Source organism: Hyperolius riggenbachi, chromosome 9 (genome assembly GCF_040937935.1).
Source record: "Hyperolius riggenbachi isolate aHypRig1 chromosome 9, aHypRig1.pri, whole genome shotgun sequence".
Classification (NCBI taxonomy): Eukaryota; Metazoa; Chordata; class Amphibia; order Anura; family Hyperoliidae; genus Hyperolius; species Hyperolius riggenbachi.
In genome coordinates, this window is record NC_090654.1 from 35558844 (window position 1) to 35585237 (window position 26394).

The window sequence follows — 26394 nt, forward strand, 5'->3', positions numbered from 1 at the left end:
TTCAGGAAATGCTTTTGATAACAAAGAAAACCCTGAGAATCCCCCACGAGGAGATGGATTAGTCCAGGACCTGCCGGTTCTGTCATTTTAACTGCTTACTTTTTTTTTTGCTGGAGTGGTCCTTTTAACATGCTGACATAATTGCTTGTGAGAAAAAGAATTGACAGTTTGTGTCTCCCATAGCAACTAGACACTTCCTGTCATGTTCCCATGCTGCACTGGGATAAAGCAATAACTGTTAGTTATGGACTACAGAACAGAACAATGCAGGCCAGTATGCAGTGGATAGTATTACTGTCACTGTCCTGATTTTGAATGATTTATTCATTGAGTTATTGGTCATGGGATAGCTGTGCTGTCTGTCATTTGAGTTGGGCATTAGTGATTGCTCTGTTCATTCTCACAGGTTTGCTCCCTCTGTCCTATGATGATGCCAAATCGATGCAGTTTCGAGGCTCACCAGCGCATGCACAAGCAGACGCCACCCAATGTCTGTCCTGAGTGTGGGGGCAATTTCCGCATCGAGAACTTCCAGACACACCTGAAGGAGAGCTGCCTTCACTTCTCCCGCCGAATTGGATACAGGTATTGGCCACACCCTCTGTGCCCGAGCATGCCACGCCTCCCTGCCTGCTGTGTCACAGATAACTTTCTCCCTTCTCTCATCAGGTGTCAGAGCTGTGCATTGGTATTCGGGGGCATCAATTCCATCAAGTCTCACATCCAGACCGCCCACTGTGAGGTCTTTCATAAGTGCCCCATCTGCCCCATGGCGTTCAAGTCTGCACCCAGCGCTCATGGGCACATTTACACCCAGCATCCGGGGTTCAGCAATCAGCAGGCAAAGTAAGCAGCATCCGCACAGCAAAAGACCCTTTCACCTACAAGCCCTGTATCTGTTATAGGGCAAGTCTTTCACTCACTGCTCTCTGATATCTCAGGTGTACCCCATAAGTGAGATCTTCTCGCCATAGCTTCCAGCCCTGGTACCACCCACACTGAGGTTATCTGCTCCTCCATAGCTTACAATAAATGAAATATCCAGCCAGGGGTAGGGAAAGCAGCAAGTGTGCAGAGCTGGAGACTCAGAAGCACAGAGAAGCATATTGTAGAAAACGTTAGAACAAACTCTTGTGTACTTTCAGTCAGGGAACACACTTGTCTTCAGTTTTCTACGTTTGTTTTTCTGCATACTTTTTTTCTGCATGAGAAAAACATATTAAAGGGATACTGTAGGGGGGTCGGGGGAAAATATGTTGAAGTTACCCGGGGCTTTTAACGGTCCCCCGCAGACATCCTGGCCCTGCGCAGACACTCACCGATGCTCCAGCCCCGCCTCCGGTTCACTTCTGGAATTTCAGACTTTAAAGTCTGAAAACCACTGCGCCTGTGTTGCCGTGTCCTCGCTCCTGCTGATGTCACAAGGAGCGTACTGCGCAGGCACAGACCATACTTGGCCTGCGCAATAAACTCTTGGTGACATCAGCGGGAGCGAGGACGGCAACACAGGCACAGTGGTTTTCAGACTTTTTAAAGTCTGAAATTCCAAAAGTGAACTGGAGGCGGGGCTGGAGCATCGGTGAGTGGCCGCGCAGGCACAGGACATCTGCGGGGGACCATTAGAAGCCCCGGGTAAGTTCAACATATTTTCCCTCAACCCCCCTACAGTATTCCTTTAAGTGTGAACTACCCCATTGAATAACATGAGTTCTCAGTTCAAGTGTGTTCCCTGCCTTACACTCCAACCAGCACCCAACACAGGAATACCAATTTTGGTAATGTGACCATTTAAACATTAACTCAGAGTGGCCCTGCTGTAGCTGGAGACCTGCAGATTGGCCCTTTTCTGAACGTGGCCGTTAGCATTAATGATCCCTACTTTTATGCACTCACAACTTTTCATGGTCACTTTAGGACGCCATAGGCTGCAGTGTTAAAACAGGACCATGTGTTAAAGGGACTCCGAGCACCTCTCATGGGCATGCCTTTAAGCCAGACGACTTCCAACAAAGTCGTGCTATGACCCCTATGGTGGAGTCTCTTGCAATGGCCATGCGTGTCACTTCCTCTTCCTGCCTCATTAAGTGATGCACTTCTCTAACAGAGAAGACAGGGGTGACCAGGAAGTTATAACATAGCCAAGATGCCAGCTGCGATTTTTAAATTGAAAAAAAACTTTAGTGTAGAATGGCAATTCAGGCATCGATTGAAAGAGGAGAGCACCTGCTACAGAAAGGTATGCATCTTGAAGTACTTTGCAGTGCTGGTCGGAGTCTTAACGGCATGCCCATGAGAGGTGCTCGGAGTCCCTTTAATTAATGATGAAGCACATGACTGTTTGCTGTCTCTGAACCTCGTCGGATTGTGCGAAATAACAGTTTTTTCCAACTGCCGGGCAAGCAATATTTTCTGTGTGAATGAGGCCTGAGGGAGGTAATGACAGAGAGTTTTAACCCTTCCGCAGTTCATCCAAAACTGAAAAAAAATGTTTATTGGAGTTGCTGTGTAATTATAAGGCTCTTTCTGGCAGTCTGCTGACCAGCGTGAGTGACTGTAGTGTAGAAGTAGCAGATGTGACACGACCTGCTCTCATTAGTGTTGTTTCTTTAATCAGGATGATCTACAAATGTGCAATGTGCGATACGGTTTTTACTCACAAGCCTCTCCTCTGCTCACACTTGGACCATGCACACTTCGACCAGCAGTTAGGAAACCAGAGAGTCAGCGTCTTCAAGTGCCCAGACTGCCCCTTACTGTTTGCCCAGAAGCGCACCATGCTGGAGCACCTAAAGGTAAGCGTGTTTCCTCATCACACTCTGTAGTGCCACGCCGTGACCACCTATACTTCACTCAGGGCACCTTCTCTGTCTCACAGACCACTCACAACAGTGTAGTGAAGGAGGACCCACCACAAACCCCAGAGCCCGTCGCGCCTAAATCTGAACCCATGGAGGTTCCAGTGACCCAGCCGCCAGAACCGGAACCAGAGGCGGTGCCGGAACCCGAGCCGGAGCCTGAGGAATCGTCCTCCTCGGACCCTCCCAGCTCACCAGAAGTGAAGAAGAAAGCCAAACCCAAAGACCTGCGCAAGCCAGATGGACCACGGCAAAGGAGTAACTGTTGGACCTGCGGCATCTGCCACTCCTGGTTCCCTGAGCGGGACGAGTACGTGGTACACATGAAGAGGGAGCACGGCAAGGTGCGTACTGATGGTGGAGGGCGAAGTCTAAACATGCAGAACGTGGAAACCAGGGACTGGAGAGTATAGAGGGTAGGATAAAATGGCCTGGTATACAGAAGGACAGGAAGGGAGAGGGGAATGTAATAGGGGATAAGAAAAGAGTAATTTATTGAGAGGATTGGGCTGCTCTCAGCACCTTCGGGGGCCCTCCTCCCTATACAATGCTGTGAGCCTTTTGACCCTCTCTAGTGTGCCACTAGTGTTACACTGTGGCCTCTCTGACATCATGTTGTGGGCTGATGAAAGGGGTCTCTATATATAGTGCTGTATCCTTCCAGATTTGTACTGTGACCCCTCTGACTCCCTGTTGTAATCTGGTGAAGAGGGTCCCCATATAAATAGCTGCAATCCCTCTGGCTAGTGAAGGGGGTCCCTATATACACTTCTGTGACCTCTCTGACACCCTGTAGTTTGCACTGTAACCTCTCTGACATCCTATGGGGTGCACTTGTAGGGAATCCCTTTTTGGAGCAAATAAATTTAGCCATTTTTACCTTGTAATTCTCTTCAGGAGTCTCAGCAGGAGTAAACCGCCGCAAAACGAGGGCTTTAGACCCCCAAATCCCCGGGGGGCAAACCGGGCAGCACTTCCTCAAAGAGGCAGAGCTTTCAGCTGCAGCTCTGCCTCTCCTGATGTCAATCGCCTCCTCACCCAGCCCCTCTCACTCTTCCTTCACAGAGGGGCGGGGGAGAGGCGGAGATCCGCGTGGCGAATGACATCAGGAGAGGCAGAGCTGCAGCTGAAAGCTCTGCCTCTTTGAGGAAGCGCTGCCCGGATTGCCCCCCGGGGATTTGGGGGATCTAAAGCCCTCGTTTTGCGGCGGGGATGCGGCGGTTTAGTTCTGCTGAAACTCCTGAAGAGAAACACAAAGTAAAAATGGCAAAATGTATTTGCTTCAGTGTCTCTTTAACTCTTATACTATATTGTGATGCGCCTGACACCCTGTAGTGTGCTGGTGATGATTGTCCTTCATGTACCCATATTCAACACAGTCCCCTCTACCCAGCTCTAGTGTGCTGTGGGTAAGGGGATCTTATTCGGCTGTCATACAGAAATAATTGAACTCGATTGACGTATGTCTTTTTTCAATCCAAATAACTATGTAACTATGTAAATGAATCCACTCTATTAAGGTGACACCTGCATGAATTCTGATGCAGTCCTCTGAAGTCTGAAGCAAGTCTAAAGGCTCATACACACATCAGACTATAGTCTTTGGAAACTGAAAGATCACAGACCAATCTTACCACCCTTCATGTAGTATGAGAGCCATACCTTCACAGTCTATTCTATGGAGCTGAACTCCACATCACTAAAAAATCTGTGCAAGATGCTGCACACACAGATGCTGTACAGACACAAAAGATCAGTATCTGCAAAAGATCTGTTCCTGCCAAAAATCCATTCCTGCAAATTGCAATGATAGTCTGAGATCTGCAGATACACACATGATTTAACTGACATTTATCTGCAGATCAAGCTATCACCTGCAGATCTGAAAATCCATCCTGATTGATCTGATCTGCAGATGAATGTCAGTTAAATCATGTGTGTATGATGATCTGCAGATCTCATAGATTATCATTGCAATTCGCAGGAATGGATTTTTGGCAGGAACAGATCTTTTGCAGATACTGATCTTTTGTGTCTGTACAGCATCTGTGTGTGCAGCATCTTGCAAAGATTTCTGTCTGATGGTCAGTTCAGCTCCATAGAAAAGACTGGAAGGTATGGCTCTCATACTACATGAAGGGTGGTAAGATTGGTCTGTGATCTTTCAGTTTCCAAAGACTATAGTCTGATGTGTGTATGAGCCTTAACAATGAAGACTTAAGACTGTAAACCAGGGGTGTCAAACTCAAATACAAAGTGGGCCGAAATTGAACACTGGGATCTAGTTCCGGTCCAACCTCAATGTCTCGTGGATTCATTAAATATAGCAGAACAGAGAGGTCACCAGGCCACCATAACTATACCAATATACAAAATAAGTTTATTACAAAATATAATTCATACAAAGCACAATCCCCTAGATGTAGCCCATTAGTAAGTAGAGATCCCTCCCCATATTTAAAAACCAGAGAACCATGCGAAGCATAGGTTATGCATGAGTGGTGCAATGCCCACAACTTATTAGCATATCAATCACTGGCCTAGGCCTATAAGACTATATGAAAGAGGAGGAGAAAGCGCCGGCACTGCTGTCATATACTTTATTTCGACATTGATAAAATCATGCAGAAACGTTATCCATGCAAATTAAGGAGACACATACCGTGGGTGGCTGTGGATGGTGCGGTGGGTGCAGAGCGTTACGGCCGTTTCGCGCGATATGCGCTTCTACGGAGGCTATACAGCCTGTATAGCCTCCGTAGAAGTGCATATCGCCGGGCGGATCGCTCAGAAACAGCCGTATCAGTCCGCCGACAGTGCGTACACACGCCGGACTGTCGTTGGAACGCCCACCCAGCGGGAGGCAACGACGGACCCGTCGTTGCCTCCAGTCCGGCGTGTGTACGGACCTTTAGCCTAGGCTGATTAGATATGCGAAATTAGCCCATCCAACATTTTCTAATAGCTTTAGAGCTCTCCGTAAACAAACATTCCGCAGGGATGCACCTGCTAGTATTAAATATTTCGACACCTGTGATAAATTTCAAAAATGTAACTGAGGGCGAGGAAAGTTTTTTTTACAATGGGCAAACACTGACTTAACTCATTTGTAAATTAAAACCATTTCTGCCGCCCGGACATGATGCCCACGTCCAGGCGGCTGCTCTGCTGCGGTGGCGTGCGATCGCGGGCACGCCCCCGTGCTGTCCCCCGGTAGCTCTGGGATCAGTGAACGGGAACATGGTCCCCAGCAGAAAGCCGAAGCGCTCTTCCTAGAGGCTTCAGTCTTTCTGCAAAAAAAAATGTCCCCGTGCTCCTTGTGCTTCCGGTTAGCAAGAAGCACAAGGAGAAAAAAATAAACTCAAAATAGTAAAACTACATCTACATATTTTTTTACATTACAATTTACACTTATAATAACATTAAAGATTAACTGTTTATTTCTCACACCAAAATATTACCCAAAAACATTTTTTTGTATGGAAAAAAAAAATTGCAATAAAAAAAATAATAAAAAAAAACATAAATAGTTACCTAAGGGTCTGAACTTTTTAAATATGCATTTGAAGGGAGTAAACTACGAACATTTTTTAAAATTTATAAGCTTGTAAATAGTGATGGACGCAAAACTGAAAAAATGCACCTTTATTTCCAATTAAAATATTGGCGCCATACATTGTGATAGGGACAAAATGTAAATGGTGTCATAACCAAGGCAAACGGGCAAATAAAATACATAGGTTTTAATTATGGTAGCGTGGATTATTTTAAGGCTATAATGGACGAAAACTGAGAAATAATGAATTTTTTCCATTTTTTTCTTATTAATCCTGTTAAAATGCATTTATAAAAAAATAATTCTTAGCAAAATGTACCACCCAAAGAAAGCCTAATTAGTGGCGGAAAACACAAGGTATAGATCAATAAATTGTGTTAAGAAGTGATAAAGTTATTAGTGAATGAATGGGAGGTGAAAATTGCTCTGATGCATAAGGTGAAAAATCCCCGCAGGCTGAAATGGTTAATATCGTAAAAACAAAAAAATAAGCAATTTTTTTTAAAACTTTATTTTCTTTACAGTTCCATTTGAATATAAATAATCAGTTTTACGCTATGCTAGCCTTTGTTTCCATCGAGGTAACTGTATGTAGTAGTGGTGTTTGTCCCTGAAGTGCAGCGTGTGAGTAGCAGTATGGTAAGTGTGAGCATGTGCAGGGTGCTGAGGGGTGTAGTTCTTGGTGGAGGAAACCTACTGGACACCAGTTTCCTGCAGTATCACAGGGGTGCACATAAATACAGCAGTCTGCACACTATGACTGCACTGAGGACATCTGGTACCCCTGGGAGGGCTGTTGGCTCAGCCACTATGATTGGGACAGTGTGTGACTATTTACATCTTTTTCACAGTTGTCAGTTTCTAAGTGTGCCCCAATACATGCCCATCGTGCATAAGACTCCATGCATGTAATTCTGCATAAAGTGGATCTCCAGAGTCATTTTTTACAATCCTGCAGCCTCCTAGTAAAAAAAAAAAGTTATAGTTACCTGAGGAGCCTTGTCCTGCGAAGCCAGATTTGTGTGATCACACAAATAGCATTACATTAGCAAGAGCTTTTCAAATAACAGGTGCTTAGAAAAGAGCTGCTAGTGGGTTCCAGGCCTAACAGTTTAGTGGGCAGCACGGTGGCGTAGTGTTGGGCGGCACGGTGGCGTAGTGTTGGGCGGCACGGTGGCGTAGTGTTGGGCGGCACGGTGGCGTAGTGTTGGGCGGCACGGTGGCGTAGTGCTTAGCACTCTCTCCTTGCAGCGCTGGGTCCCCGGTTCGAATCCCAGCCAGGGCACCATTTACATGGAGTGTGTATGTTCTCCCTGTGTCTTTGTGGGTTTCCTCCGGGCACACCGGTTTCCTCTCACATCCCACAAACGTACAGATATGTTAATTGGCTTCCCCCTAAATTGGCCCTAAACTACAATACATGCACTACACGATATAGACATGTGACTCTGGTAGGGATTAGATTGTGAGCCCCTCTGAGGGACAGTTAAGTGACAAGACTCTGTACTCTGTACAGCGCTGCAGAAGACGTTGCGCTATATAAAATAATAAAGTACTTACGAATTATACCATCTGAAGAGTTTGTTTTGTTTGCTCCACTACCAAGATTTAACCCTTTTTGAAAAACTAAAAGTCCTGGCTTTCTATTACACCAGGTCCCGTGTCAGTGAAATGCTCCGTTGCCAAGTTAAAGGGTTTTGAAGGAGGGGTGTCACCTGCATCTTGGCTGCACGACGCGTGATTGCAGAAGTACCGGACAAACCCGACATTAATGGTCAGCTGCATCCCCGGGAGGTCGTCTTCTGTCGCAGGGGTCTCGTTACAGAAGACAAAGGAGCAGACAAGCTATACACCCTCCTGACCTCTCTCTGTATGTTACTGTCTGGGGCTGGAGACTCTATTAAGACGAAGGAGCAGCCCAGCTATACACCCTTTTCACCTCTCAAGATGCAGGGGACACCCCTCCTTCAAAACCCTTTAACTTGGCAACGTAGCATTACACTGACACGGGACCTGGTGTAATGGAAAGCCAGGACTTTCAGCTTTACAAAAAGGGTTAAATCTTGGTAGTGGAGCAAACAATACTTAAACAAGGAACTGCCAAACTCTTCAGACCGTATAATACATAAGTACCAATAATAATAATGCACACACCCTATGGTCTGTTGCAGCTCACAGATGTGAACATGTCCATAGGGTTATATGAGAAGTGCATTTTGAGTGCTCATGCTGTATCATTGCACGACACAATGCGCAGTAAGTGAGTCCTAAGGAACGAAATTCACATGAGTTCCATGCAGATGGAATCTCTGGTGGGATCGAACCCAAAAATGACATCTCCAAGACTAGAGTGCTCACCACTGCTGTGCTGTCCTGTATACACCATCATGTGGAGAGGCGACCGATCAGTACATCTTCAGCAGCTTTCCATCTTTTCTTCCAGTCCGTCAAGAAGTTTCCATGTCGGCTGTGTGACCGCTCCTTCTGCTCCGCCCCCAGCCTGCGGCGACACGTCCGAGTCAATCATGAAGGGATTAAGCGGGTGTACCCCTGCCGGTGAGTGTCTCCCCTTCCTCCAGATCTACTGAAGATGTGTGCCAGGGGTACGTTACATACAGTATATAAACCAATATACATGTGGGACTGCAGTGACAAGTGGTAACCACCAGAGAGCGACAGAGCAAACAACCAGAGATTCACACAAGTCTGATGTTCCCAGCTGTATCCTATGCAGATTACATGAAGCTATGCCATTGGCCTTACATTTATCAACATTACATTTCATCTGATGGATTCCTGCCCATATGATTCCTAAATTTATATAGCGCTTTTCTTCCTGTCAGATTCAATTCACTTGCGAGCCAGCGCACTCTGTAGGCAGTAGCAGCGTTAGGGAGCCTTGCCCATGGTCTCCTTATTGATTAGGTGCTGTCTTACTGAACAGGAAAAGCCAAGATTCGAACTCTGGTCTCCTGTGTCCGAGGCAGAGCCCTTAACCATTACACTTCCAACTCCCTATATTACACTATATAGCCAGGCTGTTAGGATTAGGAATGGGCAATGAGATGCAAATCATTCTGAGTTGATGCAGGATTATGCAAATTGTGTTTGCATATGTATGCAGCTTGAAAATTGACCAATTGAAATCCCACCTTGGCGGTATTCGATTGGTACATTTCTAAGGTGCATACATTTGCTTACAAAATTTACATAATCCTGGACCAACGTGTAATTATTTGCATCTCATTGAGTTAGAATTCTGTACCTCATTCTACATGATTTTATATCATGTGCAAAGATTGCAGCATTACTCTCTAGTCCAGGGGTCCCCAACCACCGGGCCGCGGCCCACTGCCGGTCCGTGGGCAGTTGCCAGCTGGACCGCGGCGGGTCTGACCTCTCGCCCCTCCTCCCCCCGCGGCCGCCGCTCCTGTCATCTTATGAGCTGGCGGCCGCTTCCTGTCACTGATTCCCCGTAGCTGCTGTCCTCCGTATAGCATCTCCTATTAAAGCAGCGCTTCCTGTGCGGCTGCTGTAAGGAGGGAAGGAGGCGGGGCAGCGGCTTCCTGTTCGCCGTTACCATGGGAATCGCTGCCCGCCTCCTTCCCTCCTTACAGCAGCCGTGCGACGCGCTGCTGTAAATAGAAGATGCTGTACGGAGGAGAGCGGCTACGGGAATCTGTGACAGGAAGCGGCCGCCAGCTCATAAGGTAACAGGAGCGGCGGCCGCGGGGCGGAGGGTGGCCTACACTGGGGCACATGGGGGGTTATACTGGGGCACATGGGGCGCTACACTGGGGCACTATTCTAGCTATACTGGGGCACTGTTCTAGCTATACGGGGCACATGGGGCACTATTCTAGCTATACTGGGGCACTATTCTAGCTATACGGGGCACATGGGGCACTATTCTAGCTATACTGGGGCACTATTCTAGCTATACGGGGCACATGGGGCACTATTCTAGCTATACTGGGGCACTATTCTAGCTATACGGGGCACATGGGGCACTATTCTAGCTATACTGGGGCACTGTTCTAGCTATACTGGGGCACATGGGGCACTATTCTAGCTATACTGGGGCACTATTCTAGCTATACTGGGGCACTATTCTAGCTATACGGGGCACATGGGGCACTATTCTAGCTATACTGGGGCACTATTCTAGCTATACTGGGGCACATGGGGCACTATACTAGCTATACTGGGGCACTATACTAGCTATACTGGGGCACATGGGGCACTATTCTAGCTATACTGGGGCACTATTCTAGCTATACTGGGGCACTATTCTAGCTATACTAGAGTCTAGTCCTTTCACTGATCTAGTAGTGATTGCAGTGGCCCATTTCTATTACAGAATGGGGAATGTGACACATTGCAGTAACCGTTGTCTATCACAGAAAGGCGAGGGGATGTCACAATTATTACACGCTCTGATATATAATTCATATATGGTCATGTCTTACACCTTCCCATAACAGTCTGCCCCCTTGTGTCTGCACCCAGGTACTGCACTGAGGGTAAACGCACTTTCAGCAGTCGCCTCATTTTGGAGAAGCACATCCAGGTGCGTCACGGCATCAAAGTCACCGACCAGACCCGGAGCCAGGAGGTGCTGGTGGCCCGAAACGTCAGATCGCAGGTAACGGTCACGCCAGGTAACGGATGCAGTTGCCGCGTCTGTTGGGACTGATCCAGTTCCACCATTCATTTTCTGGCCTGCTTCAACCACTTAGCACTTAGATCTTTGTGTAGTACTTTAATTGTACAGTAATTGCCCCATGTTTTATCGCTGTTGCATCCCCTATATTACACGGCTATTACGTATCCTCATTCCACAGCTCTCTTTTTAGTGTTTCCATCAAAGTGTCCTCCCATTTTATAGCATCTAATATAGTGTCCCCTATGTCGTGCCCCCTTGCAATGGCCCCTGTGCCATGGATCCCTTATGGTAGCCCTGTGCTGTGCCCCTCTCATTTTTCCTGGTGATCTGATTACTCCCTTTCGCACTTATAGTTTTCCCTATTTGTCTAGTGGCCCCCCTCCCCTTATTCCTTCCCCTGGTGGACTAATGGTACCTCCCACCCCTTATAGTTTCCCACAGTGGTCTCCTTCCCTCCCCCTCATTTCTATAGCTTTCCCTGGGGTCTAGAGGTCCGCCTCCCCTGTATATAGTTTTCATTGGTAGTCTAACTCTTTCCCTCCCCTGTATAACTTTCCCTGGTAGATTAGCGGTCCACTCACTCCTCCTCCCCCCCCCCCCCGAATAACTTTTACTGGTAGCCTAGTTTTTTTTGGTAGTCTAGTGGTCCATACTTCCACATAGGAAAGCATTCTACATGTCTGCGCATTCGCACTGCCAGTCCGCTTCCCAGTAGCAGAAGGCTGTGAATTGGTCCTATGGGCTATGGCCCACCAGAGTGATTTTAGCAGTATTTTGGAATCACCGACAATCACTGGTGATCCCAAAAAGCACTATGCTAATGAAAGTCAATGCGGGAGAGCCTACAGGAGAGACTGCGACTCGGCAAATTGCAGTCGCCAGTCCTGCAGCACTTTGGAGCGGTTGCGCCCAAATGAAAAAGATAGGGACTCTGCAAAATCGCTTTTTAATTGCTGTAAAAATTTTGTAGCAGTTTTACTACCGGAACCACAGAAAAAAAACGCTAATCGCAATCGCTCTACAAATCATTAGCAATAAAATAAAATCACTTCTAAAACAGCCAGAAATCGCTCTACAGTTCACCAACAATATTGCCTGATGATTGCGATAGCGATTAGCGATCTGTAGGGGCGCCTGGCCTAATCCCTGAAAGTTGGAATTTAAGTGCTAAGGACTCAAAAGGACTGATTTTGGTCTCTGACAGCCTATACCAGTGATGGCTAACCTTGGCACTCCAGCTGTGACAAAACTACAAATCCCATCATGCCTCTGCTTCTTCAAGTTGTGCTTAGAGCTGTCAGAGTATTGCAATGCCTCATGGGACTTGTAGTTCCACCACAGCTGGAGTGCCAAGGTTAGCCATCACTGGCCTATAGCAAGTATGTTTCATGTGCTAAAGCTTTAGGCAGTTTACAACAGGAGAAGGGAATGGGCTGGAGGGGATGCTTTGGAGGCTAGATGGGTGGGATTTTAGCACTGGAAGCTAGATGGGAGGAGTGGGGTTTAGATTGTGCAGGCTGCAGGGGAGGAGTTTCAAATACTTGGGTGAAAGAAGTTTGCTATATTACTGTCAGGATGAAGCACAGTGGTAATCTCATTGCTGAAGTAACGTTTATGATAGATTAAAGGACCACTATTATGAAAATCGAGACAAATATAAAATACATGTAAACACGTAAAATTTAGGATTGGGTTTCTTCCAGAGTAAAATAAGCCATAAATTACTTTTTCCAATATTGCTGTCATTCACAGTAGGTAGTAGAAATCTGACAGTACCAACAGGTTTTGGATTAGCCCATCTCCTCATAGGGGTTTATTTCTTTTCCAAAGCATTTAGTGAATGGCAGTTGCTCCGTCCAACTTCCAAAAAGTGTGCAGCAAGCAGGGAGGCTGGTCATCATCTTCATATAGATCTTTTTTGGGAAGTGTCTTTATAAAGAATAAAAGCCTTGCTGAAAATCCCCCATGAAGAGATGGACTAGTCTAAAACCTGTTGGCTCTGTCAGATCTCTACTACCTACTGTAGTGACAAAAGAAAGAAAAGTAATTTATGGCTCATTTTACTCTGGAAGAAACATCTTATTTGTATGGGTTTACATGTGTTTTAATATTTTCAATTTTCCGCGATAGTGCGCCTTTAAGCAAGCTAAAAGTGGGAGGTGCCACTGGTGGATCTTCCTGTCGGTGGAGTAACATGTAATTCTGTTGGATTCTTCATCTTTAGAAGTTATTGTTCTAGAACAGTGATGGCTAACCTTGGCACTCCAGCTGTGGTGGAACTACAAGTCCCAGGAGGCGTTGCAATACTAAGCATAACTCGGGGAGGCAGAGGCATGATGGGATTTGTAGTTTTGTCACAACTGGAGTGCCAAGGTTAGCCATCACTGTTCTACCATCTGCTTGCAGTGTAGTAGTGAGCATGTGGCTGGAATGTCTTGCGATTAGTGTTTCAGTGCTGCACCCTGTAACTGTGCGCATGGCATTTTATTCATTCTCTTTGTAGGCGTCTCTGCGGAAGAGGAAGCTGTCCTCTGATGAATCCGGCAGCGATGAGCCTGAGAAGAGCAAGCCAGCGCTTCCCAAACCTAAACGCAGCTTCCAGTGCCGGGCCTGTGGCTACAAGACAGGTAGCCTCAGTGACTTTCGCCAGCACATCCCCCAGCACTGCACAAACGAGAGCTCCCACCAGTGCCGGGAGTGCGGCATGTGTTTCACCTCTCCCAGCTCGCTCAGCCGCCACCGCTTCATGATGCACAAAGTGAAGGGCGGGGCTGAGGAGGAGGAGCCAGAACCTCCCCCGAAGAGCGAGGCGCCTCCTGCTGACGGAAAGTTATCCTGCCAGGTGTGCAACAGGACCTTTGACAGCCAGCTGAACCTGAACACCCACTTCCGCACGCATGGTATGGCCTTTATCAAACAGCGCCAGAGCGGTTCCACCGACAACTGAGCGACCAGACAGCGTCCTCCTGTCCGACTCCTGGTCTCAAAACCCCGCAAGTGCCTTATGATGTCATCAACATCTCTGCCAATCATGTCACTGTTGCCTCTTAGCCTTGCCTATTCCGGTTTGTACTGGCAAGAGAGGGATGCAGCAAAAGGAGGGTTATTGCACAGAGGCAGAGATAACCACTGACCTAGACAGCCCCGGGAGGAATTTCTTATAAATATGTAAAAAGAACTTTAATATAAATATCTATTTTTCTGCACAGAATTTCTAGGTCACTCACTTCTCCAAATGACTGGTCCTCTTTCTTTTTTTCCCTCATTTATGGGATGTGGGAGGGCAGGAGATCTGTGAAAAGCTTGTTTTTTTAATTTATATGTTGTAGGTGGGATTCCAGGTATGTTCTCTGTGAGAGCCTGCAAGAAACTGTATCATTACCCGTGGGCCTTCTTGTACCGCTGTACCCTCATCACTGCTGGCTGTGCTGGTGACCAATGGGTGACAGGGACAACTTGCTGCAGTACAGGTAGACATTTCTCTGCTGAGGGACTGCTAAGACCGCCATGGACATAGTGTAGTCCAGGTCTGTGCGGCCTACTGGAGCAGCCAATCACCTCTTCCTCTTATGCCCACAGCTGTGCCAGTCCTGAAGCTTGTTTCAAATGATTATGTAGCTGGATAATTATTAATCTGCCCTCCTCATTCTCAGTTGTAGCTTGATACTTTCCTACTGAAAATTCTGCTCATTCATAGACTTCAATGTAATCTGTAAAAAAGTATAAAAGTCAGTATGACAGCGCTCCTCTTCTTCTTATCCTCAACACCTAAAAAAGATAAAACACAGCTCCACATAGTGCATTACTGCTAAATTTGCATAATCTCTTAGTACACCACGCCAGTGATAAACCATGTGCTCTTTAGTGCTCCACTTCTAGTGCAAACTTATCACCAACTTTAAGATGATTCCAGGCTCACCAGATGCAGGCCACCTCATACACCAGGTGGGTCTATCGCACAAATCAATCCACAACGATCTGCTGCTCTCATGTATCAAAACGTTTAATCCGGATTCTTCAATAAAACATAACAAACATAGCATAAAATCTTTTAAAATAAGTAACTGTTTCCCTGCGCTCATGCGCACTCACGTTATCCACAGATGAGTCTCCGCATATCGGGCTCTTGGCCCTGTGATGTGCCTCCTCCTACGGTCACGGCGTCCCGCTCCCCGCACTGGTGCATCAGTTTCAAGCTTCCTACGAGCGATGTGAGTCCTACTTCCTGTGACGTCAGACGCTGCCCGCTGACGTCACAGGAAGTAGGACTCACATCGCTCGTAGGAAGCTTGAAACTGATGCACCAGTGCGGGGAGCGGGACGCCGTGACCGTAGGAGGAGGCACATCACAGGGCCAAGAGCCCGATATGCGGAGACTCATCTGTGGATAACGTGAGTGCGCATGAGCGCAGGGAAACAGTTACTTATTTTAAAAGATTTTATGCTATGTTTGTTATGTTTTATTGAAGAATCCGGATTAAACGTTTTGATACATGAGAGCAGCAGATCGTTGTGGATTGATTTGTGCGATAGACCCACCTGGTGTATGAGGTGGCCTGCATCTGGTGAGCCTGGAATCATCTTAAAGTTGGTGATAAGTTTGCACTAGAAGTGGAGCACTAAAGAGCACATGGTTTATCACTGGCGTGGTGTACTAAGAGATTATGCAAATTTAGCAGTAATGCACTATGTGGAGCTGTGTTTTATCTTTTTTAGGTGTTGAGGATAAGAAGAAGAGGAGCGCTGTCATACTGACTTTTATACATTTGTGACTGTGGACAATTTTTGATAGCGAAAACTCTGGTTGCATGATAGATTGCTATATTATAGACGGTGGGCGCAGTTTGCATAAAATACAATGTAATCTGTAAAGCTGCACAAAGATTTTGTCACATACTGGATATGCGCAGTCACTTTTTGTACAATTTCTGGCAGTGAAATAGCAGAAACTGACCATCATGAGCACTACAGCTATGTAACATGCTCTACAAAAGTCAGTGGAAATGTCCAACGGACTACAGATTTTTCAGGTCTTGAAAAATGTAACTGAGTGACGACAAGTGGCAGATATCGGGCATTTTGCCTGATCCATCTGGCGGATCAACTCAGACGGCTGTTGGGCAGATATGGTGCCGTTTGCCAGAATGCGCACAAGTCGTGCGTGATGTCACTTCTGTGCACAGTATTTAAATGAGTTGGTTGTTTGCAATATCGTTGTGCAGACAACATTGTTGGAAAGGCTCGAGATTTGTCTTTGTCACCAGTAAAATCGTTTGTGGCAACTTTTTTTTTATAGCATGTGTATGGACCTTAAATTTCTATATATGATCTCTTAATCCCACTGACTGAAATCTGTCTGCTTGGTTCGTATTCAGTTTATAGATCTTCCAAGAGCTGCTGCAGTGAGTGTCGAGTTTTTTATTTTTAGGATTGCTGTGGCGCCCCCTGGTGGGCAGGACCTCTTACTGGTAGCATATACCAGATCTGGAGGGTTCACCCAATCTGTGTGTCTGAAAATATCTGCATGCTCCAGTTGGCTGCTCAGCGTTTAGAATTCCCACCTACCCCAGAGGAGAACAGCAGAAAGCTGACCATAATGTGGCTGCTCTCCATATTTGCTTGTATTCTCCTTTCCTTGGCCTTCTCTGCTCAGTACTTACATCCTGCATGGATTTGCTGTTTTGCATATGCTCAGTTTCCAGTAATAATGGAATCCTGTTCAGAGCTGCGTCACACTGTGGTGGTGACTGTCAGTAGGTTATTGGCTTTGTTGTACTGGAATGATCAGAACTGGTGAGATCTGATGCTATGGCACTACCAAGAGATGCCTGCTCCTCTCAAAACTCCCCTTTTCACTATTCCATAGCACCAGAGCCTCTTCCAGCCAACCAAGCTTGATGATTAACAGTTTCTCCTTTGTGAATGTTTTAGTCATTGGCATTGCAGTACCCTAATATCTTCCATGGGCAGAGGGTGATATCTGCCAGGAGGATTCTCCAATGTTCCTCCCTGAACCTCATATGGAACGATGACCGCTGTACTGTACACTGGTGACCTGTCATCGCCGACAGAGCCAGTAAAGGTTTCTCGCATGCGGCTCTTTCCGTCATTTGTTTTCTGCTGTAGTCACTTTAATGTAACCCTCATTTTCAGCATCAAAACACTAACCTTCAGGTTTTATCTCGATAAAACTATCCCTCCCCTTCGAGTAACCTCAGTTTGTCTCAGGGGGAATATTCGCTCAAAAAACTTAGCAATATATAAATATTTAAAATGAACTTCCTCCTAAGGGAGGTTTGCTGCCACCGCTGCAGTTAATACCATCTGCGAATCAATCGCGTTTCCGGTTGCTGGTGTATGCTGGGACATGTCTGTAACCCTTTAGCAGCCAGTTTATTTAGAGGCTTGCAAGTGCTCCAGGCCGATTTATTTTAGCATATCTGTTTATTTCTTATTTGTTACATTTCCGCGCTTCTAATTAGTACTGCTGTACTGTGTATTTATGGCCACTTGTCACTAGGGGGCGGTGTGAGATAATAGCAGAGGACTTCTGCTTTCAGTTTCTATATTTTCTGCTAGTAGAGAGAGGTCAAAGCATTCCAGGAATTTACAGCACAAGGAGTTCTGCCAACTGAAGTCAAAAGCAGTGCACTTATCTCAAACGGGATAAATCTAATGAAGTTGCTAGTGGGTTAAGTAACAAAAATAATACTTTTACCATAGTTTAAGCTTATGAAGCGAAGTTCCTTCTTCAGGCATATTACAGAACTGGATGATAGCCAGACCCGATAACTAGATTGCAGAAAGCAGCTGCACTAACTATGAGAGTTAATCCAGACACAAACTTCATCCACCATGCAGTTATTTCCCTAATTTGATTATACCATATTGGATCATTCATTAACTAGCGGTAGAAACTGTAGAACAAACGTTTTGTGATAGAAAACAATTGCTTAAAAACAATCAGGAACTGGTCTTTAATCATGTCAGCATTTATGTCTCGACAGTCCAGTTCTTATCCAATAAGCATGTTGCTGGAAAATACAATCAGTGTGGAGTTCTACACATTTTGTCATCAACCAAAGAATCATTTAACGACACAAAATTAAATCGACTAAAATAGATTTGGTACATTTTGCAGATGGTGAGGACTAGCTGCAGTTGTCCGGTGATTCTGATTGTAGAGTGTGGCTAGCTTGGTGAAATCCAATCAGTTTAAGGCTCCCTGCACACGGTTCCGATTTTTACTCGTTACTGCATGCTGCGTTTTTTTCCTCCGTTTTATTGTTGATTGCATTCAGGGAGAACTGGAATTGCAAAACGGAATCGCAAAACAGATTTGCAGTGTGCAGGGAGCCTAAAGCAGACATAAACTCTTGCACAGCACACAATGCAAAGTCTTATTCCACACATAGTTGCTGAAGAAATTCACTGCTTTGTATTTGTTTAGCCAGATCAAAGTGTCTTAGTTCTTATCTGTAGCTGTGAATAGACTGCAGAGGAGCTCTGCCCAGGCTGTCACCTCATACAGTAAAACAGACTTAATAGTTCTCCCTGGAAAGTGAAGCAAAGTTAAAACTTCAGAGTTGTTGTTTTTTTTAAAAGATTTCCATATGTTGTAATGAAGAATTTGTTTCCTATAAAGATTATCATGCTGTGGCCAAACTTTTAGAGAAAAGAGGAAGTTCTGAGTTTAGTGCTACTGCAAGTGGTCATGTGGCACAGGCTGCAGGCAGAGTAATGCATGATGGGTACTGCAGAGTAGTTGCTGTCCAGTTGAGCCATTCCCATGTGACCCAGGTCAGCGCACAGCTCGGTGCAGGGGGAGAGGCGGTCGTTGTGTGGTAAGTGACTGCACCATTTGTGTTTTTTGTTTCTCTTTCTGTCATCTCTGCAGTTTCTGATTGTAAATGTGGTTGGAATGTTGAACATACAACAGACTTTTTTTTTATATGAAGCTCAACCAATCACAAGTGTACAGAAAGTAAAAATCATGACTTAACACAAATCTGGTGTCCTGTGTTGTTGTCACTGCACCCCTGGGTACTTTTTCCATGCACTGATGTGTAGGGATGATCAATGACATGTAAACGTTTCTGAGTTCATTCAGGATTATGAACATTGTCAAGCGCATAGATGCATCTGGAAAATGGACTGATCTAGTTCCGAACAAAGTTTAAATTGATTGGTCCAATTGGTTCCAGCTGCATATGTTTGCATACAAAAATTACACAATCTGCATGAACTCGGAAATAGTTGCAATCTTATTGCTCATCTCTGCTTATGTCTACAGTGGGGAGAGCAGGAATTCACACAAACTCTTCTGGACAGTGATGTAACAAATCATCATCATACTTGTATGTTTTTGGGATGTGAGTGGAAACTCAGCAAACATACAGGCTGCGGGCAGATATCATCCTGGATGACATACAACCTAAGATCTATCATTTATGGCCAGAATTATTATGATTCTGTTGTGGGATCTAGTAAAAATAATCACAGCTTGCAATCTAAGCAAAGCAGAGATTTTCCTTCCTAAACAGAAGGTATTTGCGATTATTCAGGTTGGTGTGAGCATATGATATCTCCCACAATGCATCACTGCTGCTGAATATGGAAATCAACCCTATGTTGCCCTACCCCATAGAGCCACATTAATTCATACCATGCACTGATGAGAACCAAACAGTCAGAAACAGTCTGTATGCATGTTAGATTATTATGGCTCTGTAATATTAACAAGCTGACATCATTGCATTCCAGCAGTTCTGGAGGTGTGGCTAGCTTACAGGGACAACAGAGGGTTGATTTGCATATTTAGCAGTGATGCATTGTGGAAGATATCATATGCTCACTCCAACCTGAATAATAGCAAGTACCTTCTATTTTAAGAAGGCACATTTCTGTGTTGCATAGTCTTTTAGTAAGGAGGCTTTTTAATCCATTTCAGGCCCTTACACACTCCTCTGAGTTCTGGTTCACTATGGTGGGCAATTTGTAATGCAGAATTATGCAATTCTATGCAGCTTGGATCTGGGCCTGTCAAACTTAGCAAGCAGTGCATTCCATTTGCCCAGTTTAATGTTGCCTGCAATTTGCATTCAGTTTGCACACAAATGGTAATAATTACATCTCATTAACCACTTCTGACATGCAGTTCTCTAGGTTCACTGTAAGTCAACAAGCAGTTAGTCTAAAAACAAGTCCACAATAATGGCTCCCAAATTCCGAGGCAGCAGCGATGCTTCTGTGTAGCACGTGATCACTTTGGTCAGGTGACAGATTTATAGGCTCTGATTTGCTCCTCACAATCATGTGCTAAAAGCAGAAAGCACTAACAGCAAATGACAGCCTATCAGCTGATGGAACTGATCACATGCTCCTCTATGAACTCTGCTACACACAAGCATCACTACTACGGTAGACAAATTTTAAAGGAATCTCAATGTAAAATACGTGCAGGTCAGTCTTCAGCTCCCTGTGAATGTGCAATTTTATTGGCCAGCACTGTAAAGCTGGGGATGCATTTTTTTTCTGAGTAGATTTGGGGAAAAGCAATGAGCCAACTACAACAGGAGAGAGAGAGAGAGAGAAAAATGGGAGTACACTTAAGTTCTGTACAAAAAAGGATAGTTTCCAAAACTGCAAGAAAACTCAATGTGCATATTTTTTGGAGGCTATACAACAAGTAATACAGTAGAATCCCTTTATAGTAAACTCCAAGGGATCGGGAAAAGCAGTTTACTATATCAGAATTGGTCATCCAATGTATTTATACAGATGGGTTTGCTGAGGGCTGAGTTTACTATAACAAGATCCTACTGAAGTGAATAATCCATTAATCACTCTGTGGCTGGACATCAGTTTGGGAGTAACAGTTGCTCACTTTGCACTGCTCAAACTTGGTCAGATTTCACCAGGAATCCAATGAAGAATAGATTGCAGCGTCGTATAAAGAGAGGTGGTACGACCACCAGCCCCTGCTTCTCCTCTGCCCATTAAATAAAACATACTGCCTTACCCAGTCATAAGCTGTGCAGAATGGATCCAAAGTTTATCAGTTAAGTTTGCGGGATCACCGGAAGATTTATCAAAGTGATTGAAATAAAGTTGACTACGGATTTACTAATGGATGGGGGGGGGGGGGGGTCTTAAACCACACCCTGAAGTGAAAGGAATATGGAGGCTGACATATGCATTTCCTTTCAAACAATCCAAATTGAGTGGCTGCCCTGCTGATCCTCTGCCTCTAATACTTTTAACCATAGCCCCTGAACCAGCATGCCGATCAGATGTTTCTGGCTGGATAAGCCACATCCCTGTTTCAGGTGTGTGATTCTGACACTACTGCAGCTAAAGTGATCAGCAGGGCTGCCAGGCAACTGGTATTGTTTTATAAGGAAATAAATAATGGCAGCCACCATATCCCTCTCAGTACAGATTGCCTTGTGTAGCTTGTACTGTATTTTCTACAGTAAAGGGCGCGCAAGTTGCTGCAGTGGGGACGTCACTGCTGACCAGTAATTTCTCGGACACAGCTGATGCAGCTCAGGGTCATCACTTTATTGTTCTATAAATAGATTCAGCGGTTCCCCTGACACAAATATAAAACTGCAAGTATAAAATCGGTAATAAAAAGGCGATTGAATTGTATTTGGTATTTACAATGATGACAGCCCTGCATCATATAGAAATGTTTCTTCCCTGAAGAGGAGCCAGTAACGGATTATGAAGAAAGTGAGGTCTGTCTTCTGTGTCAGATCCTCCTTCCCAGCCACAGGTGGATCTCTGCTACCCGCCATGCCCCGTCTCCAGTCTCTGCTCCCCAATAACTCGGCATCTTCCATTCATCAGATCTTCTCCACATAGTTCCCAGGAAACAGACCTTCCCGGCCACGGACCCTTCCCTGCCACCAGCCAGAGGGGTCTGCAGAAGAGAGAAGTGTGAGTCAGTCCGAGGAAGGAGATGTTGTGGTTGACTCAACATACATCCCTGTAGATCTTTAAATTATCTTTAAAGCATACCTTAGCGCTAAATATATTTAACAAAAGAAAGGATGCCTACAGTGTGTGCAGGGAGTTGGGTAGAGGCTTACTGTACCTCCCATGCCCAGGTGTCACCCTCTGTTCTCCAATTTGCCCCGTTCTGTATAGCCGATTGGTGCCCTCAGACCTGGACATACTGCACTGCACTGCACATGCACATGCACAGTATGTTCGTTTGGGCGCCTTGCGACCGCACTCCCCAGGCAACCCCATATGACGTAAGCATGCGCACATGGTCACAAGGCGCCAAAGTGGACATCATGCACAGTGAAGTATGTCTGGGTCGGTTGGTACCAACTGCGCTGACCAGAACGGGGCAAATTAGGAGGAAAAAGAGGATGATGCTGGGGCACAGGAGGTGCAGTAAACCTCTGCACAACTCCCTATACACACACAATAGGCGTCCTTCCTAAAATATATTTAGTGCTAAGGTATCCTTTAATAACGCCATCACTTACATTAATCTTTTACCAAGAAATAAAAAGCAGTGGCAAATCTTATAACTCAGATGCAGTAGAAAGCAAGAATCACACGAGTACAATTTTTGTAAAGGGTGCGAGAAAAATGTTTAACTGTTGGTAGTTAAAGAACCACCAGTGCAAAAAAAAATTGGAAAATGTAACCACTTAAGGACCATGGGCTGAACAAACCCTCCCTCCCCCCTCCCCCCCCCCCCCCCCCCCCCAGTGACCAGGGCATTTTTTGCTAATTAGGCCAATGCAACTCCCTGCAACTCAGCACACAAGTGATCCCCTCCCTGTCAGTTTGTTTTTCAGAATACATTTTTATATTTTTTGATTTATTTTATAATTACCCCGCCTTCCCATCCCCCGCTAGCCAATGACAGTGATCGGCTGTCAAAGGCATCAGCCTATGACAGCGGATCGTCTTTATGCCTCTGGAGGGGACAGGCGAGTGACACGGCTGTCCCCAGTACAATGCTGCCTTAGATCGCGCGCTGTACAGTGGTTAGTTTCTGAGCGGCGATCGCCACTGGGAGACTGATGGCAGAGCTCAGTCATTCAAGCGGAGAAGCGCGCACGATCTTCTGCAAAACACACCCCCAGGACTGCGCGGCAGTCGGCATTAGGTGATCCTGGGCCGCCGCTGCGTCCACACCAATTGGCGTGGAGCATTCCTCAAGTAGTTAACCACCTTAGCGGTATGGACGAGCTCAGCTCGTCCATTACCGCCAGAGGGTGCCGCTCAGGCCCTGCTGGGCCGATTTAGACCAAATAAAAAGCAGCACACGCAGCCGGCACTTTGCCAGCCGCGTGTGCTACTTGATCGCCGCCGCTCTACGGCGATCCGCCGCGTGCAGCGGCGAAAGAGGGTCCCCCCAGCTGCCCGAGCCCAGCGTAGCCGGAACAAACAGTTCCGGCCAGCGCTAAGGGCTGGATTGGGGTTGGCTGACATGACGTCACTCCGCTCGTCGCTATGGCGACGAGGTAAGCAAAACAAGGAAGGCCGCTCATTGCGGCCTTCCTTGTTAATTCTGATCGCCGGAGGCGATCGGAGTTACGCTTCCGGAGCGCCCTCTACTGGGCTTTCATGCAAAAAGTTGGCTGCATGGAATAGTTTTTTTTTTAATAAAAAAAAAACCTCCCGCAGCCGCCCTGGCGATCTTAATAGAATGCCAGGGTGGTTAAAATACATGTGTATAAGAAGTACATTGCTACCAGAGTAAAATGTAGAATAAATTCCTTTTCTCCTATGGTGCTGTCACAGCTGACAGGTTTTGGACGAGTCCATCTCCTTATGAGGGATTCTCAGTATTTCCTTTATTTTCAGTTTTTACTGGAGATGCCATGAACCCCTCCCAGTCCCACTAATGATAGCATATGGGGGTTTTGTATTCTGAAGTTCCTCTAAGTTTTAACTTGAAATATGTTAGCTGGAGAAGGGTGTAAAAGGACGAAAAGCCGACCGTCTTAAGCGGCTCTTATGGAAGCATCGCTTTTGGATGGAAAGTCCCTATAAAAGTGGAGATTTACCTTCTCGGATGATCTCCAACATGTCATTAGCATTGAAGCTGAGCTCATCCGTGTCTTGGGCGTCATAGGCGTAGAGCGCACGGCAGCAGGGCAGCTGTGGCTGAGGTTTGGGTCTAGGTGCTGGTTTGGACCTCCCTGCTCCGGGAACAGGTTTCACCTCCTTTGAGAGCCTCCTCTGTAAGCTGGAAGATAATGATGTGAGGACAGAATCATCAGATACATCCTTTCGGCTCAGCACAGTCACTCTACAGCTTTACCAACATGATCTCTCAATGTAAAGCTACGTAGAGACATTAGATTTTTACTGCTAAAAACAACTGGGAAGTTTGGGCACCCCATAGGCACCCATGTTAATACCGGTAATTGAGAAAAATGTGGGCGCCCACAATAAAATAGAGAGCGCCAGGGTTGCCCGCTATGCAAACTGTGGTTACAATTACTAAAATTAACATGGGTGCCTATGGGTCACCTAAACCTCCAAGGCACCCAATATTTTTCATCTACAGCAGCGAAGGTGGCAAGGTAATAGGTGGGTTTTTGGCGCGTGGGAACAGCTAGGCTTCGGTGAGGGGGAGGGGTGTTAGATTTAGGCATCAGCTCGAGAGGTGGTGGGGGTTAGACATAAGTGGGGGGGTTGGTTAGGGTTAGGCATCGGAGGGGGAGTGCTTAGTGTTAGGCATCGGTGGGTTGGTTAGGGTTAAGCATTGGAGGGCAGGTTGGTTAGGGTTTATGCATTGGAGGGCAAGTAGGTTAGACATCTGTGTGTGTGGGGGGGGAGGGGGGTTAGGGTTTGGCATCGGTGGGGGGGGGCGGTTGTTGGTTAGGGTTAAGCATTGGAGGGTGGGTAGGTTAGGGTTAGACATCGTTGGGCGATTAGGTTAGACATTTGTGGGGGGTTGGATAGGGTTAGACATTGGAGGGGGGGGGTGGTTAGGCATCGGCGGAGGGGTGGTTAGGGTTAGGCATCCGCGGGGGGGGGGGGGTGTGTTAGGGTTAAGCATTGGAAGGTGGTTGGTTAGGGTTAGGCATTGGAGGGTGGGTAGGTTAGGGTAAGACATCATTGGGAGAGTAGGTTAGACATTTGTGGGGGGTTGGTTAGGGTTAGGCACTGGAGGGTGGGTGGTTAGGCATCGGCGGAGGGGGGAGGAGTGGTTAGGGTTAGGCATCGGCGGAGGAGGGGGGTGGTTAGGGTTAGGCATTGTAGGGCGAGTATGTTAGGGTTCGGCATCGTTGGAGGGTAGGTTAGACATCTGTGGGGGGTTGGTTAGGGTTAGGCATTGGAGGGTGGGTAGGTTAGGGTAAGACACATCGTTGGGAGAGTAGGTTAGACATTTGTGGGGGGTTGGTTAGGGTTAGGCATTGGAGCGTGGGTGGTTAGGCATCGGTGGAGGGGGAGGGTGGTTAGGCATCGGCGGAGGGGTGGTTAGGGTTAGGCATCGGCGGAGGAGGGGGGTGGTTAGGGTTAGGCACTGGAGGGCGAGTTGGTTAGGGTTCGGCATCGTTGGGAGGGTAGGTTAGACATCTGTGGGGGGTTGGTTAGGGTTAGGCATCATTGGGGGGCAGATTAGTGTTCATGTGTGCATCGGTGGAGTGGTTGGTTAGGCATTGTTGGGGGGGCTAGGTTAGGGTTAGGCATCATTGGGTAGGGGAAGAATTCTCTGAATGTTTCTCGGAAAGTTTTCATTGAGGTGAATGTTTCATGGTATGTGCACTCGGCCACACTTACCCTGCCACACCTTGGTCAGGAACATTCATAAATCCTAAATCCATGGCAGCTGGAGGTGCCTTGGCACGAGGACTGGCACCCTGCCTAGGTAGACTGGGCTGCTCTATGGTGCTCTGGCGGGATGTGAAGGACATTCTCTGCTTCAATGGCGGCCTGTTGCTCCTCTTGTTCACTCCATTGCCAACTTGTGGTCCTGAGGATGCCAAAGAAACAGGTAAAAAAAAATCTCAATTTATAGTTAGCCAATAAGACAAGTGCAATATGTTCCAACAGTCAATCGCATGCACCGTTTTGCAGTCACGTTCCTGGAAGGCTTTGATTGGTTGCTATGCGTTGCCAACAAGAAGTTTAAATATACAGATAACGGGACACTTTAAGTCAAGAAATATGCCAGTGAAATCCATCCAAATATGTCTAAAACCCTGACCCATCATAGGAAAGACAGCCAAATGCATCACATTATTGTTGGCCAATAGAGATGGCCCGATTCATTTTTCCATATTTGAAGTTTTACAGCAGAAGATAACAGCCCTTATTCACACTGCAGACAT

The 26394-nt window shown here is 46.3% G+C and overlaps 2 protein-coding genes across 5 annotated transcripts in view; one reads left to right on the forward strand and one right to left on the reverse strand.

Annotated features, from left to right (window-relative positions):
- ZNF687 (zinc finger protein 687) overlaps positions 1-14814 on the forward strand; it is a 45316-nt gene extending 30502 nt beyond the window's left edge. For all 4 annotated transcript variants that reach the window (XM_068252475.1, XM_068252478.1, XM_068252477.1 and 1 more), the window contains exons 3-9: positions 407-585; positions 670-846; positions 2615-2792; positions 2876-3199; positions 8855-8967; positions 10921-11056; positions 13581-14814. In XM_068252475.1, coding sequence (XP_068108576.1) covers positions 407-585; positions 670-846; positions 2615-2792; positions 2876-3199; positions 8855-8967; positions 10921-11056; positions 13581-14024 — 1551 coding nt within the window. In that variant the 3' untranslated portion in view covers positions 14025-14814. The remainder of the gene's footprint in view (positions 1-406; positions 586-669; positions 847-2614; positions 2793-2875; positions 3200-8854; positions 8968-10920; positions 11057-13580) is intronic.
- Positions 14815-21619: 6805 nt separating this feature from the next.
- Positions 21620-26394, reverse strand: part of LOC137532223 (unconventional myosin-Ie-like) — a 71452-nt gene continuing 66677 nt past the window's right edge. The window contains exons 26-28 of the mRNA XM_068252480.1: positions 25844-26036; positions 24118-24299; positions 21620-22004 (exon numbers count right to left, since the gene is read on the reverse strand). Of these exons, the coding sequence (XP_068108581.1) occupies positions 21928-22004; positions 24118-24299; positions 25844-26036 (452 nt within the window). The 3' untranslated portion in view covers positions 21620-21927. The remainder of the gene's footprint in view (positions 22005-24117; positions 24300-25843; positions 26037-26394) is intronic.